Raw genomic sequence first — 14224 nt, forward strand, 5'->3', positions numbered from 1 at the left:
AGAGGCTTGATTAAGAGACAATATAAATTTTCTCTTGAAAACTGTCTGAAATAACTGATCATGAGTACACAATCAGAGACCTCCTTAGAAGAGAGGAGGTAAAACTCTCAGTCAATTGCCTCAAACAGGTTTTGAAAGGTTTCCCCAGAAGTTTCCTATTTAGAAAGAGCATGCCTGCCCACTAGTGGGCGAATTTAGGAATTGCTCTCTTTTCCGAGAGGCATTCGTAAGGCTCCATCTTGTGGTGAAAACTATTCATAAGCTTTACAGCTACCACATAATCCATTCCTAGGCAAGACCTAGGGCTGGAAGAGCTCATTCAAAACTACAGGGTCTGCAGAAGCCAGAGACGTCAAGGTGTACGGGCGAACATGGCAGCCGTATGATAAAACAAACCGTCAAGAAAATAATCACTGTGTTTATTTTTCTGAACTAAGACTGCAAACATACCAGATAATGTGTATGCGTATGAATAATGTATATGTGATACTGAAGATTGTATCTTAAATTCAAAATTAAAAAAAGATAAAATATAAATATTTCATTTCTAGTATTTTATTTTACAATTTGCTCACTTTTTCTTCAGCACCAGTATGTCCTTGTTAAACCTGTGTTAAGTTGCATAATGAAAACAGAAGTCAGCCTTGACTGGGACCCATTAACTAGAAGTGATAATTTGTCCTACTTAGTTTAATACTGGGAGAGAGCTGTTCAAAAACGTAGATATTTTAAAATATGAGTCTTTGCACAACTGTGAAGATATTTGTAGAAGTCTGGCATTCCAGTGTCACTGTACAAAATGTCCAATCCTATATCACACCATGAGTCATTTTTCACACTATAAGTAGGAATTGACAAGGTGCATTGAACAATGTGAGGTTATCTTCACAAAGTCTGAAATCAATAAGCCATTTTGAGAAATCAGTTTTCAGTGTATCACAATTTTTATCACAGGTTTCAGGCCATCAGTTGTATTTCTAGAAACTAATTCCAACCACAGAAAAGAGGACTTAATAACGATGCCAGATATGCCTTCCTAAAATATTTTTTTTCTTTTTTTAACACCCTTGGCAGCAGACTCTATTCTACATTTTATAACTGCTTTGTGGGTGCCTTTGCAGGGAAATATTCAAAGTGTTTGTCAACCCCAAAGGTCAATTATATGACAACAATCTTCACTGCTTAACATAAGCAAAGCTTTTTTTCCCTCCAATGATGTGAATCAGTTCATTTCTCTTAACTGTTCAACAATGCTCCTTTGCTTTCAGCCATGACTAAGCCACCCACCCTCTGTGTCATGAGCAGACTGCCATGCTACGTGTCCAATTCATCACACGGTGCATCCAACACTCTGTGCCTGAAGCCCTACAAGGAGATCCAGCTCACAGTATGAACGCTGTGTTCGGGACATCTTCAATTTTTAACTCCTAGCAGAAGGCAATTCCTGCTAAATAATGCAAGTAAGTAGACGTAAAGCCTGTGTCTTTATATAACTTGCCACCTAGAGTTTAAGTTTTATTGCAAGTCTGATATAAACACTGCTCATCCCAGGAATATCATCCTATAGGCACACAAGTCTTCCACATTAAAGTGTCTGAAAGTTTCCTCTATACACAAAAAAAATATTTTCTTAATCACTTCCTAAGGTTGTGTCTGTCATGAGCACACTGTCCAAAATATTTTTCAGTCATATAAAAATTCTTAACCCCCATGGTGGTTAACAGAGCTCATTACTGCATCTAAGTATTACTAAATATGTATCTTCACCAACTGCAATAGCAAATGCCACCATTTAAAAATTTTTTCACATGATTTTTCTTTTCATTTCTTAGTCACATTTCCATTGCATTGAGCAACAGTATTTCTAGTTACATTTACATTTGCACGTGCTTATATCTTTTCAGGACACACAATTTCCGCTACATTCAGTAGATTCTCTTTTACGACTTGCTATCTGTGAAGAATTTGATGTCCCAGGCAGATTTCTTATTTATGACTTCTTATTTCTTAAACAACCAAGACAAACCTTGTTGACATTACAATTCTCTCTTCAGCTCCTTAGGTTTTGATCACACGTCTCTTCCATGGCCCTCTTCTTTGTTCTTCCAGTGGTTTGTTTCATAATGGCACCTAGACTGTTTTCTTAAATTACATCTTTTGCCAAATATGCACACAGGAGGGTTCTATGAGGAACACAGGAGGAACATATGACCTCCTCAGTCTATCTTCCTTTTCCTACTTTTCAAAAAGATATGACTATAAGAAATATGCTACTTTTCTAATACTACTGGGTAGATGTGACTTCACACCACCAAAAACCCAGTTCTGCAAAATGTTATAATTATTTTCCATAATTCAACCTCTGAATCTGGTCTCCTACCACCTGATAAACAATATGTCCTCTTAGTCTTCTTCAGGAAGTCATTCGGTCACTTCCACAAAGATATTGAGGGCCACTTCTCCTGTTGCCCCAAGTAACCCTAGAGCTCATACTAAAAACCATAAGGGTAAGTCCCCACAAAGGGCAGTGATTCTCAACCCTGTCCTGCTTCACATAAGAATCACAGTGGGGAGTTTTGAAAATGCCAATGCTTAGCTATTCTCCAGAACAATTATTCATGATCTTTGAGGGTGGGACATGTGTATAGGTGCTTTGCAAAAGCCCTTCCAGTCATAAGGGTAATTCTAGGATGTGGACAGGGTTGAGAAAAACAGATCTAAAGAAAGCAGCCAACAATTGAGGCCAAATATCTACCTACAAAGCTTAATAAGAGGCAGCAGTACCAGCAGCAGGTACTGCCATAGCAGTATCTGCAAATGGCCAGGATCCCAGCAGCAGCCCTCCACCTGAGTCTGCACATATAGAAAGATTAGGGAGGAAGAAGGAGGGCCTACTGGAGTTATGGGCAGCAGAGTGAAGAGTTGCTGCAACGCCTCCTCAAGACTCACATGAGATCCTCACAAGACAGCAAACATATGGACATCTGGCACCTGGAAGTCATGGAGGGCCAGATGGTGTTGGCCAGGGGAGCAGCAGCAGCACAAGAGAGTGCATTTACAACAGCAGCCAGAGAAATAAAGAGACTCTTCTGCCTGTCCTCTCTCACACACACTAGCCAAAAACAAGAGGGAGAGACGGGTGTCTCAGGGTCCACCTTGTCTCCTCCCAGTCCTAGCAGATAGGGTGTCAGCTGAAACTGTGCTTGGGGAAAGGCAGAAGATAATACTTAAACCAAATATGAAATTAAACTGGACTGAGTATTAATAACCAAAAGAAGACAAACCTTTGAAACCTGCCCAAGACATTACAATTGGATGGGAAACACAGAGTGGGGCACCGAAACTGGAGGGGGAGAAACATGTTGTGTTTATCCTTTCTCCTTTCTCCTTCTTGTCTTCCATGAAGGACACCTATGCTCCTTGGGAGTCACTCAAAGATTTGGCATGAAGGTGGGATGTAGAGTCTATACTGTGGTCATTCCTGTCCTTACGTTGATGTCAATTCACATGTCCACACTTTGATCTCATGCTTGTAAAGTCTCCTTGATATGGCCACCACACCCCATGGAATCCGATAACTCCCTTAGCAGATTTCCAAACTCCTTTTGTGAACACAAGGAAGGTTGAACAGCTCTCCCAAATGTGGACAGGCTGCAGGGGACTCAGGGGTCCTCTTGCAGCCTGTCTGCCTTTGACACCCCCATGCAGCCTTGAGCAGTGGGCCAAGATGTGGGACCCCTTCAACAGAGATCCTTAACTTCTCTAGCTCTTTCCTGCCTCCTCTTCTTTCATTCCTCTCCAACTGGGAAAGCATTTTCTAGTCTACATGGTAGTGATGGAGAGAGATGTGAAAGAAAAATGTTTCCCTGGAAACATTGGAAGAATAAGTGTATTCTTCCAATCTGTTCTATCCTATGCCTGGACCAAAGCTTTTAAACTTCATAGCCAAGAATTTGAAACTTTTGTTCCTTGAAGACCCCCATGAGAACTTCCCTAAAGTAGGCCGGGTGCAGTAGCTCATGCCTGTAATCCCAGCACTATGGGAGGGCAAGGCAGGTGGATCACATGAGGCCAGGAGTTCAAGGCCAGCCTGACTAACATGGTGAAACCCCGTCTCTACTAAAAATACAAAAATAAGCTAGGCATGGTGGCACATACCTGTAATCCCAGCTACTTGGGAGGCTGAGACATGAGAATCGCTCGAACCTGGGAGGGGGAGCTTTCAGTGAGCTGAGATCATGCCACTGCACTGCAGCCTGGGTGACAGAGCAAGACCCTGTCTCCAAAAATAAAAATAAAAAAAGAACTTCTCTAAAGTAGAGATGATGCCTCCATTCTAGCTCTCCAAATGATAAAATATGGAATAAAAACATAGCTATAAATGTGGCACTGTGAGTGGCTTGGAGTTGTCAGCCCAGACTGCCAGCTTGCATAGAGCCTCAGCAACAGTCCCACACCCCAGTGGCTGATCCCCTCCCTACTCCTCTTGCCTGAGCCTCTGGGGCTACAGGCAGACCCTGCCCAAGATCTCCTTCTGTTCCCACCTCTTAAAATCAGAGAAAAACATGAGTGAAGACCAATAGAAAATAGTACCAGAACAATGGAAGTCAATGATTGTGTGCCAGAAATCTGGGGAGATATCATTTATTACAAACTTGCATATGTTGGGACAAAATAAACCAAAAAGTGAGTTTGATGCTTTGGAATACATGAAAGCTGCTGACAAATACTACTGTCCTCAATTAAGAGAACTAACCAAAGTTAATGAGTCTCTTACAGGAGATGCAGAACCTGCCAACAAATCTTGTTTCCAGTTCTGACTATTATGAATAAAGCTGCTGTGAGCATTTTTGTACAAATCTCTGTGTTGACATAAGTTTTAATTTCTCTAAATAATGCTTTCTTAATTTTGAAATATATTGCTTTGCCTGGTGCTTATTTCTATACAAATATTAAATCTCTACTTCCTTATTTAATTAATTTATTTATTTTTGAGACAGGGTCTGGCTCTGTCACCCAGGCTGGAGTGCAGTAGCTCCATCTCAGCTCACTGAGACCTCCGCCTCCCAGGCTCAAGGATCCTCCCACCTCAGCCTCTCGAGTAGTTGAGACCACAGGTGCGTGCCACCATGCCCAGCTAATTTTTTGTATTTTTGGTAGAGATGGGGTTTCACCATGTTGCCCAGCCTGACCTCAAACCCCTGAGCTCAAGCAATCCTCCTCCTCGGCCTCCCAAAGTGCTAGGATTGCGGGCATGAGCCACTGCACCCAGCCAACTTCTTTATTTTAAATAAAATTAATTTGGGGTAGGGAAACCCATTTTTATCATTCATCCATGTATATTATAAAAAAAATAATGGACCAAGGCCAGGGATGGTAGCTCACACCTATAGTCCCAGTATTTTGGGAGGCTGAGATGGGAGAATTGCTTGAGCCCAAGAATTCAAGATCAGCCTGGCCAACATGGCGAAACTCTGTCTCTACAAAAAATACAAAACTTAGCCAGGTGTGGCAGCATGAACCTGTAGTCCCAGCTGCTCAGGTGGCTGAAGTGTGGGGATCACCTGAGCTATGGAGGTCAAGGCTGCAGTGAGCCATGATTACACCACTGCACTCCAGCCTGGGTGACAGAGTGAGACCCAGTCTCAAAAAGAAAAAAAAAATCAAATAAAAATAACAGGGCAAGCACACTGGAAAATGATAACTGGCACTCAGCTTCTGTGTCAAGAAGACACTAGGAATTAGTATTGTCAACAAACTGAAAAGTATATACCTTATTTAAAATGGGCAGCCACTACTCAGCTTCAGCCAATTCACTATGAAGACCCAATACTGACAAATCTTCTAATTTTTCAAGAGAAGATAGATTTTTTGTGCGTGCATATAAGTAATCTCCTAAGTTTAAATGTTGGCCAATAGAACCCCTCAAAAAAATAGTTACACACTGGTGGATTAATGCTGTACAGCATTAGCCAATGCAAGGTAAAATGACTACAGGCCAAATCTGACCCAAGGCTCGTTGGTTTCCAGCTAAGATTTTGGTTCTCAATCCCGACTATGAGCAACAAGACCTTTCGGCTTTTTTAAAAGATAGCATGCCTGAGCCCTAGTCCAGATTCTGATTTCCTAGATTTGGATGAGTCCTGGGCATCTACATATTCTTGTAAAGTGCCAGAGTTCATTCTGGTTCACAGCCAGGGTTAAAAAGTAGGAAATTAAATTTCAAGTTACAGTACCTTATCACATTTCCGAACTTCAACACCATGTCCAGAACACTGAATTCTCCCCAGGCTCATTCTACCTGATTCTGAGCTCAAATAGTCATGTGGGATCTCAGTAAGCTGAAATTGATGACATGTACACAAACAATAAAAACTGGAACTATGGAGACTTCCTTCTCTCCAACTCGAATAGCATCCAATTTTGGCTTTTCTGTATACTATTTGAGGACATTATAATAGCAGGCCTTTTTGGAAGAAACTCAATTCTAAGTAAAAGATGTTCATATATGAGCTTATGGGAATTTCTTATTCACAAACATGGTATCTATCAAAATAAAACTCTCTCCCAAAATAAGAGAGACAAGAAAAGAAGTGGGGAAAACAGATTTTAAAAGCTGTTTGAGCTTTTACAAATAATTTAGCAGGTAACAGAGATCTTGTGAGACAAGTAAAAAGGCCTTGTATTCATGCCTTATCAGGTAAATGTGAACTTAAAGTAAATAAGGTAGGAAAGTGTTGAGCTAGAAACGTGTCTCAAATTATTTCTAGTGAGCTTCTGAAAGCCCAAGACAAATGTATCTTTATGAAAAATTGAGACAGACCCAGTAACCAGATCCTCTCATTATTTGCATGTGAAGCCTCTAACTTGTAGTCATGTGATAAACAAATGGAGAAAAATTGGAAATAACCATTAATGAGGGGGGCGGAAATTACAATAACATTGAGCAAGGGTCAGAAGATTGCAGAGCAGTTACTCGTTCTTGGCGCAGAAAGCTGAAAGTCAGGATCAAAGAGAATGGCAACGGTGAACACAGATGCCACAGATAAAGACATATCCACGTTCAAGGTCACCTTCACCTTGGTGGTCTCCGGAATAGAGTGCATCACTGGCATCCTTGGGAGTGGCTTCATCACGGCCATCTATGGGGCTGAGTGGGCCAGGGGCAAAACACTCCCCACTGGTGACCACATTATGTTGATGCTGAGCTTTTCCAGGCTCTTACTACAGATTTGGATGATGCTGGAGAACATTTTCAGTCTGCTATTCCGAATTGTTTATAACCAAAACACAGTGTATATCCTCTTCAAAGTCATCACTGTCTTTCTGAACCATTCCAATCTCTGGTTTGCTGCCTGGCTCAAAGTCTTCTATTGTCTTAGAATTGCAAACTTCAATCATCCTTTGTTCTTCTTGATGAAGAGGAAAATCATAGTGCTGATGCCTTGGCTTCTCAGGCTGTCAGTGTTGGTTTCCTTAAGCTTCAGCTTTCCTCTCTCGAGACATGTCTTCAATGTGTATGTGAATAGCTCCATTCCTATCTCCTCCTCCAACTCCACGGAGAAGAAGTACTTCTCTGAGACCAATATGGTCAACCTGGTATTTTTCTACAACATGGGGATCTTCGTTCCTCTGATCATGTTCATCCTGGCAGCCACCCTGCTGATCCTCTCTCTCAAGAGACACACCCTACACATGGGAAGCAATGCCACAGGGTCCAGGGACCCCAGCATGAAGGCTCACATAGGGGCCATCAAAGCCACCAGCTACTTTCTCATCCTCTACATTTTCAATGCAATTGCTCTATTTCTTTCCATGTCCAACATCTTTGACACTTACAGTTCCTGGAATATTTTGTGCAAGATCATCATGGCTGCCTACCCTGCCGGCCACTCAGTACAGCTGATCTTGGGCAACCCGGGGCTGAGAAGAGCCTGGAAGCGGTTTCAGCACCAAGTTCCTCTTTACCTAAAAGGGCAGACTCTGTGACTGGAACTCAGGGAGGACTGCAGGACCTGGTCCAACCACTTCTGCCTTTTCCGCAGGTAGAACTCTCTCCTCACCCGTCTCTTCTCTCCCAAACCTGCTCTGACACTTCTCAGATAACGTGATCCTTTTATAAATATGAAGCTGAATTTTTAACTTGAGATTCTAAACAGAAGTAACTAAGAAACCTGAAGATGGACTTCGAAAGCTCCTTGAACTATGTTCATTCATATCCTGCCCTGAGATCTCTCCACTTTCTTCTCCTCCTGAGCCTTAAGGAGAGGGTGGCCAGACATATCGGTTTGCCAGGGACAATCTCTGTTTATTGTCTGTTGTCAATTGAGCATCCTTTAATTCTCAAGAATATCATGGTCTGGATGAAGAATTACATGATCATCCTACTTAAGACACCCAACTAACACACAGTTAGGGCTGGTGAAGCAGAGCACAGCACTCAGTCCACAGGGTAGAAGGGAAACCAGAGTAGCTACAGAGAAAGAAGATTCAGGAAAGAAAGGCTGCCGGAAATTATCAAGTGCTGCAGAGGGTCCAAGGAAAGTAAAGGGTGAAGAAAAAGGCTCTGGATTTGACTAAAAGGAGGCCATGTGTGCTATTAGTGGAGTGATAGGGTGACATCCTGATCCCAGGAGTTCCAGAAGATGATGCCAAAAGGGAGGGGATGGGTAAAAACCAATAGTCTAGAGAGGATGTTTGGAGATAAAGATGAGTTATAGAACGGCAGATGGATATGTGAAGGGTCAGTTCAATGCTTTATTTCTCCAAATGGGAGGCGACAAAGTGAGCAGAGAGGAAAGTAAGAATGCAGGGAAAAGAGTGAAGTGGGCAGGAAGCAGAAAGAGAAAAGGAAGAGGCCAGAGTAAGTGAGCGTCTGTTTTGCTCAGCTCCTGACTCTGTGGCAATGCTAGCGGCACCTGTGCCTCTGGTTTTACCAGTTCTGGGTTACCTTGAAGTAAATAGTGGAGCAAGAGCGGGTTACTTGGGGCAGGCCGCTGGAGAAGAGGAAAAACATTATTCTCTGTTGTCATTGTTCAGGATGGTTCCAGCAGCATTGTCTCAAAGAGCTGTTCACAAAATATTGGACACCCTCTCCCCAGATATCTTAGAGCTTGAACGTTAGGAATCTGAAGTTGTCTTTTATTAGGTAAGTTTTAAGTCATGATTATTGAGGAAAATGAAAAAAGAATGCTGCCGATCATACCAAGTTTAGGTAGCCCCCAGATGAAAATATAAGGTCAGTAGCAAAGTCTAGTTCTGAGCTCCAGCGCTCTCGAGCACACATTTCAGAGAGCTTACATCCATAAACTGCAAAAACCACACATATACATGGCATACACACACACACACACACACACACACACACACACACACACATTCCTTTATAGCTCAGACAGCTTGGGACTTATTTACCTGAAAAGTAAAATATTAATAAAACACATACTTTTGATAGTTTTCTTAAGCTATAGCTATTTATATGACTATTTCAGGCAGTATTTGTTATAGTAAGACAAATTAGATTTTGTTAGATTTTGAAGTTTTATTCCAATCCCTAGAATAGAGAAATATACATTTTCTTCCAAGTTATATATATTGATAAAAGGGCCATGTACCCACTAACGGTTCTCTGATGCATTACAGAGTTAGAGAGAAAATTGATTTAAAGTTGCCTTATATTAACATGAACCATGTCAAGACCACAAAGTGGATAACTCCATACTTAATATGAAGAAATATCATCTCATTGCTAGCAAGAGCCTAAGGCAGGACATAGCTAACAAAGCTCCAAGGATGATAACATCCTTATCGACGCACATGTTGGCCTGCCTTCAACGAGATAAAATTCTCTCCAATTCTCTTTCTTCTGTATGTAAAACCCAAGTAAGCACTCAGAAAGACCCAGAATACCTAGTCTTCAAGTTGTCTGGCTTTAGACAGCAATCAGAAGTCCTAAATGAAGACAATAATTGACTCTGCTGGCCTAAGGTCTGTAACCAAATGCAAAGCCCGGCTTGCTGTGGTCTCAGTATTACAGGTTCCCACCTTGCAAACTCTACATCATCTCCCTTGCCCACAGCCCTGCAGGATGTTGAAAGTGATAGAGTGAAGGATTCCTCTACCCACAAAGTCACTCTGAATATTCATCTAGCATGTGGAGAAGGTAAGGGGATTTTGGTTAGCAATGGATTCCAGTCTGGCAGGCCCAGCCCATAGGCAGGGTGTCTGGCTTCTTTCCTCATATCTGGTCAAGTCCTTGCAAATAAAGGCTAGACTGGCAGCCATGGCCAGTCTAAGGGCTATGACTTTATGGGCACCAGATTGTCCCAAAATCTAGTATCATCTTCCCCTTCCAACTACTTCAGTGTCTGCTAAAATTCCACTGTGGTTCTGGCTTTTCTTTGCTTTTATTCTACAGGAAATCTGTTATTCTCTCAGGCATTCTTTACTTGGGGCAGCAGGGAAGAAACATCTATGTAATAAAAAGAAAAGAAACTGTAAGTTCAATCAGTCTAAAATGTCTTGTGCTGGGGGAGGGGAGCAGAAACCAAAGGCTAACTAATTATGTCTTGTTGAAGACAGGGCAACATATGCATTAGGAAAGATCACGGAAGGAAAGAAAAAAAAAGACACTGAGAGAGGAAGCCCTCCCATCTGTCTTACCTTTTCCCCCTCTCCTCTGGAGACAAGGAATATATACATAGTTTTTTTTTTTGGTTTTTTTTTTTTGAGATGGAGTCTCCCTCTGTCGCCCAGGCTGGAGTGCAGCGGTGCCATCTTGGCTCACTGCAACCTCCAACTCCCTGGTTTAAGCGATTCTTCTGCCTCAGCCTCCTGAGTAGCTGGGATTACAGGCATGTGCCACCACGCCCAGCTAATTTTTTTATTTTTAGTAGAGACAGGGTTTCACCATGTTGGCCAAGATGGTCTTGATCTCCTGACCTCGTGATCTGCCCACCTCAGCCTCCCAAAGTGCTGGGATTACAGGCGTGAGCCACCGCAACTGGCCAAGAAAAATCTTTAGAAGAGAGGTAAGAGGAGGAAATTTCTTATGTACTCAGAAAGATTTGTTTGGGGGAGAAAGAGGAGGACAGAAAGGCTAAAAAGCCAGTCTGTAATGTTTGAAGGCTGGGGGAACTCTCTGTACCCTTTTCTAAATGGGGGAAGCGTTGCCTAAAGTAGGAGAGGTAAAAGTTTCAGGGAAACGCTCAAATCAAGTGTGTGCTGGGAAGAGGTAACATGTTACACTGCTACAAGTTTCTGTTGATAGGAAGAAGATGGAAGCATTTTGGAGCCTGTGACATGGCCCAGGAAGGGCAGGCCTGGGCGGAAAATGGGAGCAGACGGCAGAAAATGGGTGGGGTGAAGGGCTGGGGCAGTGGGAACCTAAAGGGGAAGATGTGGAGGTGTTGAGTGCTGAGGTTAATCTTGGCCATTCTCAGTTGGGAGAAGCTCTTAACTGACAATTCTGCCTAGGCCTGTGGGGATTACCCTGTAAGCAGCAAAACAAAGTTTTCCAAGAGCTTTGAAGAGGAGCATTTCTGGGTTGGACTCTTCCTTCCCGGTGTGGCATTGCAAAGGTGCTCTGTGTCTGTGGCGCTAGCCCATCAAACAACCTCAGTAGGAAGAATACAGATTTGTAAAAAATTTTCCTGGTTTGTCTCTCATTTGGTTTTTCTTTTTTTTTTTAGCAAAATGTCTTATGAATGTTCCACCCTCTTTCAGTTGCATCAAGAAAAAAAATAAGAGAAAAGTGGTTTTGAAGATAGCCCAAGAAAGAAAAGTACCAGCCGCCCCCTAGGTTTAGTGTGGCAGCAGTAGTAGGAGGGGATCCAAGGCAGGGTGGAGCGTTAACAGAAAAACCTGCATCCCATCAACTTCCACACCCCCACCCGTGCAGTTCCCGGAGTCGTGAGACTGGGTTTGGGTCCTGGCTCTGCCACTTACTGATGTGCAAATGGGCATGTTATTGCATCTCTCTGAACCTCAGTGTCCACATCTGTAAAATGGGAACAATAATGAGAAATACCAGCCTCCTAGGGTTATCTCACTCATCCTAAGTGTTTAGCACACAGCATCTGACCCAGAGTAAGCCATCAATAGATGTTAGCTGTTAGTACTCTAAAGGGAAGTGGAGTGACACTGAGAGGCATCTAGAATGAGGATATTTAAAGCAGGCCAGATATGAAAAGGACAGAGCAGACTGGGCCAGATGCACGCAGAAGGCTTAGCCTTTATAGTCCCACAGGCTTGGTGGCAGAACATGGCCATGGATCCAGTAGTTCAGTCATCCAAGTGGCAGGTGAAAAGTATAGGGTGGCCTTAAGAATTGGATTCCTGTTCCCTTCCTGACAATGTCAGAAATGAAAGACATCTAGTATTCCACAGTTTAGCTGCCCGACAGTTATTTGAGTGTCAATTTGAACCTAACAGGCACTAGGTTAGGGGTCAGCAAACTTTTTTTGTAAAGGACCAGAGAGTAAATATTTTAGGATTTGTGGGCCACATGCAGTCCCTGCCAGAAGAATTCAACTCTTCTGTTGCAGCACAAAAGCCACCATGGTGATTCAAAAAATAAATAAATGGACATGGGTGTGCTCCAGCAAAATTTTGTTTATGGACACTGAAATTTGAATATCATATAATTTTCACATGTCATGAAATATTATTCTTCTTTTAATGTTTTCAACCATTTAAAAATGCATTTTAATAAATGCCTCTTGCATTTTTAAATGGTTAAAAAAATTAATATTTCATGATGTGACATTTTGTTGGAGCACAGTCATGTCCATTCTTTCCCAGCTGTGCACTCTTGGGGGGTGAAACTTTTGTTGAGTTGATCTCGTGGGCTATACAAAACAAAAAGAATCAGTGGGTCAGATTTGCCCCCAGGCTGCAGTTGCAGACCCTTCACTTAGGCATGTTCTCCTACCCTTGAAGGCACAGCATTCCCCAGGCCCCAGCCACACTTCATTGCAAAACCAGGGATACTTATTGTGGCAACTTTTGCCATGTTATTTTTTCTTTTTTTTTTTTTTTTATTATACCTTAAGTTCTGGAATACATGTGCAGAATCTGCAGGTTTGTTACACGGGTATATATGTGCCATGGTGGTTTGCTGCACCCATCAACACATCGTCTACATTAGGTATTTCTCCTAATGCTATCCCTCCACTAGCCCCCCACCCCGCAACAGGCCCCAGTGTTTGATGTTCTCCTCCCTGTGTCCATGTGTTCTCATTGTTCAACTTCCACTTATGAGTGAGAACATGCGGTGTTTGGTTTTCCATTCCTGTGTTAGTTTGCTGAGAATGATGGTTTCCAGCTTCATCCATGTCCCTGCAAAGGACATGAACTCATCCTTTTTTATGAATTTTTGCCATGTTTTGAACGTGGCAACTTCCCCAATATTTTTGCTACTTTCAATTTCTCCAGCTTTTCTCTGTCCCTGTGCAATATTTAAAATAGAATCCACTAGTTCTCTGTAAAAAATAAAATTAAAAAATAAACAGAAAGCTAATGTTCTAGTCCCCTGTCTCCCACCTGCTAAGGACAGACACAGAGCCCAAATTTTGTTTCTACTTAAGGCTTTGAAAGCTATTGCCCTGAAGCTACTCACTTGATAACAATGAGTTTGAAATGAGTTTGAAACAGTCATGCCTCTACAAACCATCTCTGGTGAGGTTGAACACTAGGCTTTCTGAGTGCTTTCTCCTTGTGAATTTGATCCAGCAGGGCAATGTTTATATTTTTGTGTTCTTTTTAGATGACTAAGCAACAGGCTGGTTTATTGCATAATGATGGGAAATGCTTAGTTAGTGTGGTGTATAGAAAGAATCTACAGTTGGTGTCAAAGATCTAGACTTCAGTCTCCATTCTGTGTGATCTTGGGAAAGTCACTAAACCTTTCTGAGCCTCAGTCTCCCCATCTGGAAAGCAGAAATAATCATAACATCCACTACACAGGGTTGCTGTAAGACTCAAATAAAATATGTCTATAATAAATTGTAAACCACCATATGAAGATAAGTGCATTTATTTATTCAACAAAAATGTATTTCTTAATGCATTTTTAGTAAATAAAGATCAACTCAACAAAAATTTTACCCTCCAAGAGTACACAGGCTAGAAAAGAATACTGGATTAAATTACAATGTGGAAAATTCCTGATTAGTCATCTATGTACTGTGGAGTCAGGAATGTACCCTAAACCTCAAATGTGCAC

At 42.0% G+C, this 14224-nt stretch overlaps 1 protein-coding gene and 1 long non-coding RNA gene across 2 annotated transcripts in view; one reads left to right on the top strand and one right to left on the bottom strand.

The window, feature by feature from the left end:
- LOC129039983 (uncharacterized) overlaps positions 1–14224 on the bottom strand; it is a 128147-nt gene that overhangs the window by 48636 nt on the left and 65287 nt on the right. The window lies entirely within an intron of this gene.
- Positions 6980–8018, top strand: TAS2R40 (taste 2 receptor member 40). Its single transcript, XM_054493677.1, has one exon. The coding sequence runs from the start codon at positions 7018–7020 to the stop codon at positions 7987–7989; it is 972 nt and encodes a 323-aa protein (XP_054349652.1). The 5' UTR covers positions 6980–7017; the 3' UTR covers positions 7990–8018.

Source organism: Pongo pygmaeus, chromosome 6, assembly GCF_028885625.2.
Source record: "Pongo pygmaeus isolate AG05252 chromosome 6, NHGRI_mPonPyg2-v2.0_pri, whole genome shotgun sequence".
NCBI lineage: Eukaryota > Metazoa > Chordata > Mammalia > Primates > Hominidae > Pongo > Pongo pygmaeus.

Bases quoted from the DNA above. Each gene is read 5' to 3' on its own strand.
- TAS2R40 (XM_054493677.1), top strand. From the start codon at position 7,018: ATGGCAACGGTGAACACAGATGCCACAGATAAAGACATATCCACGTTC.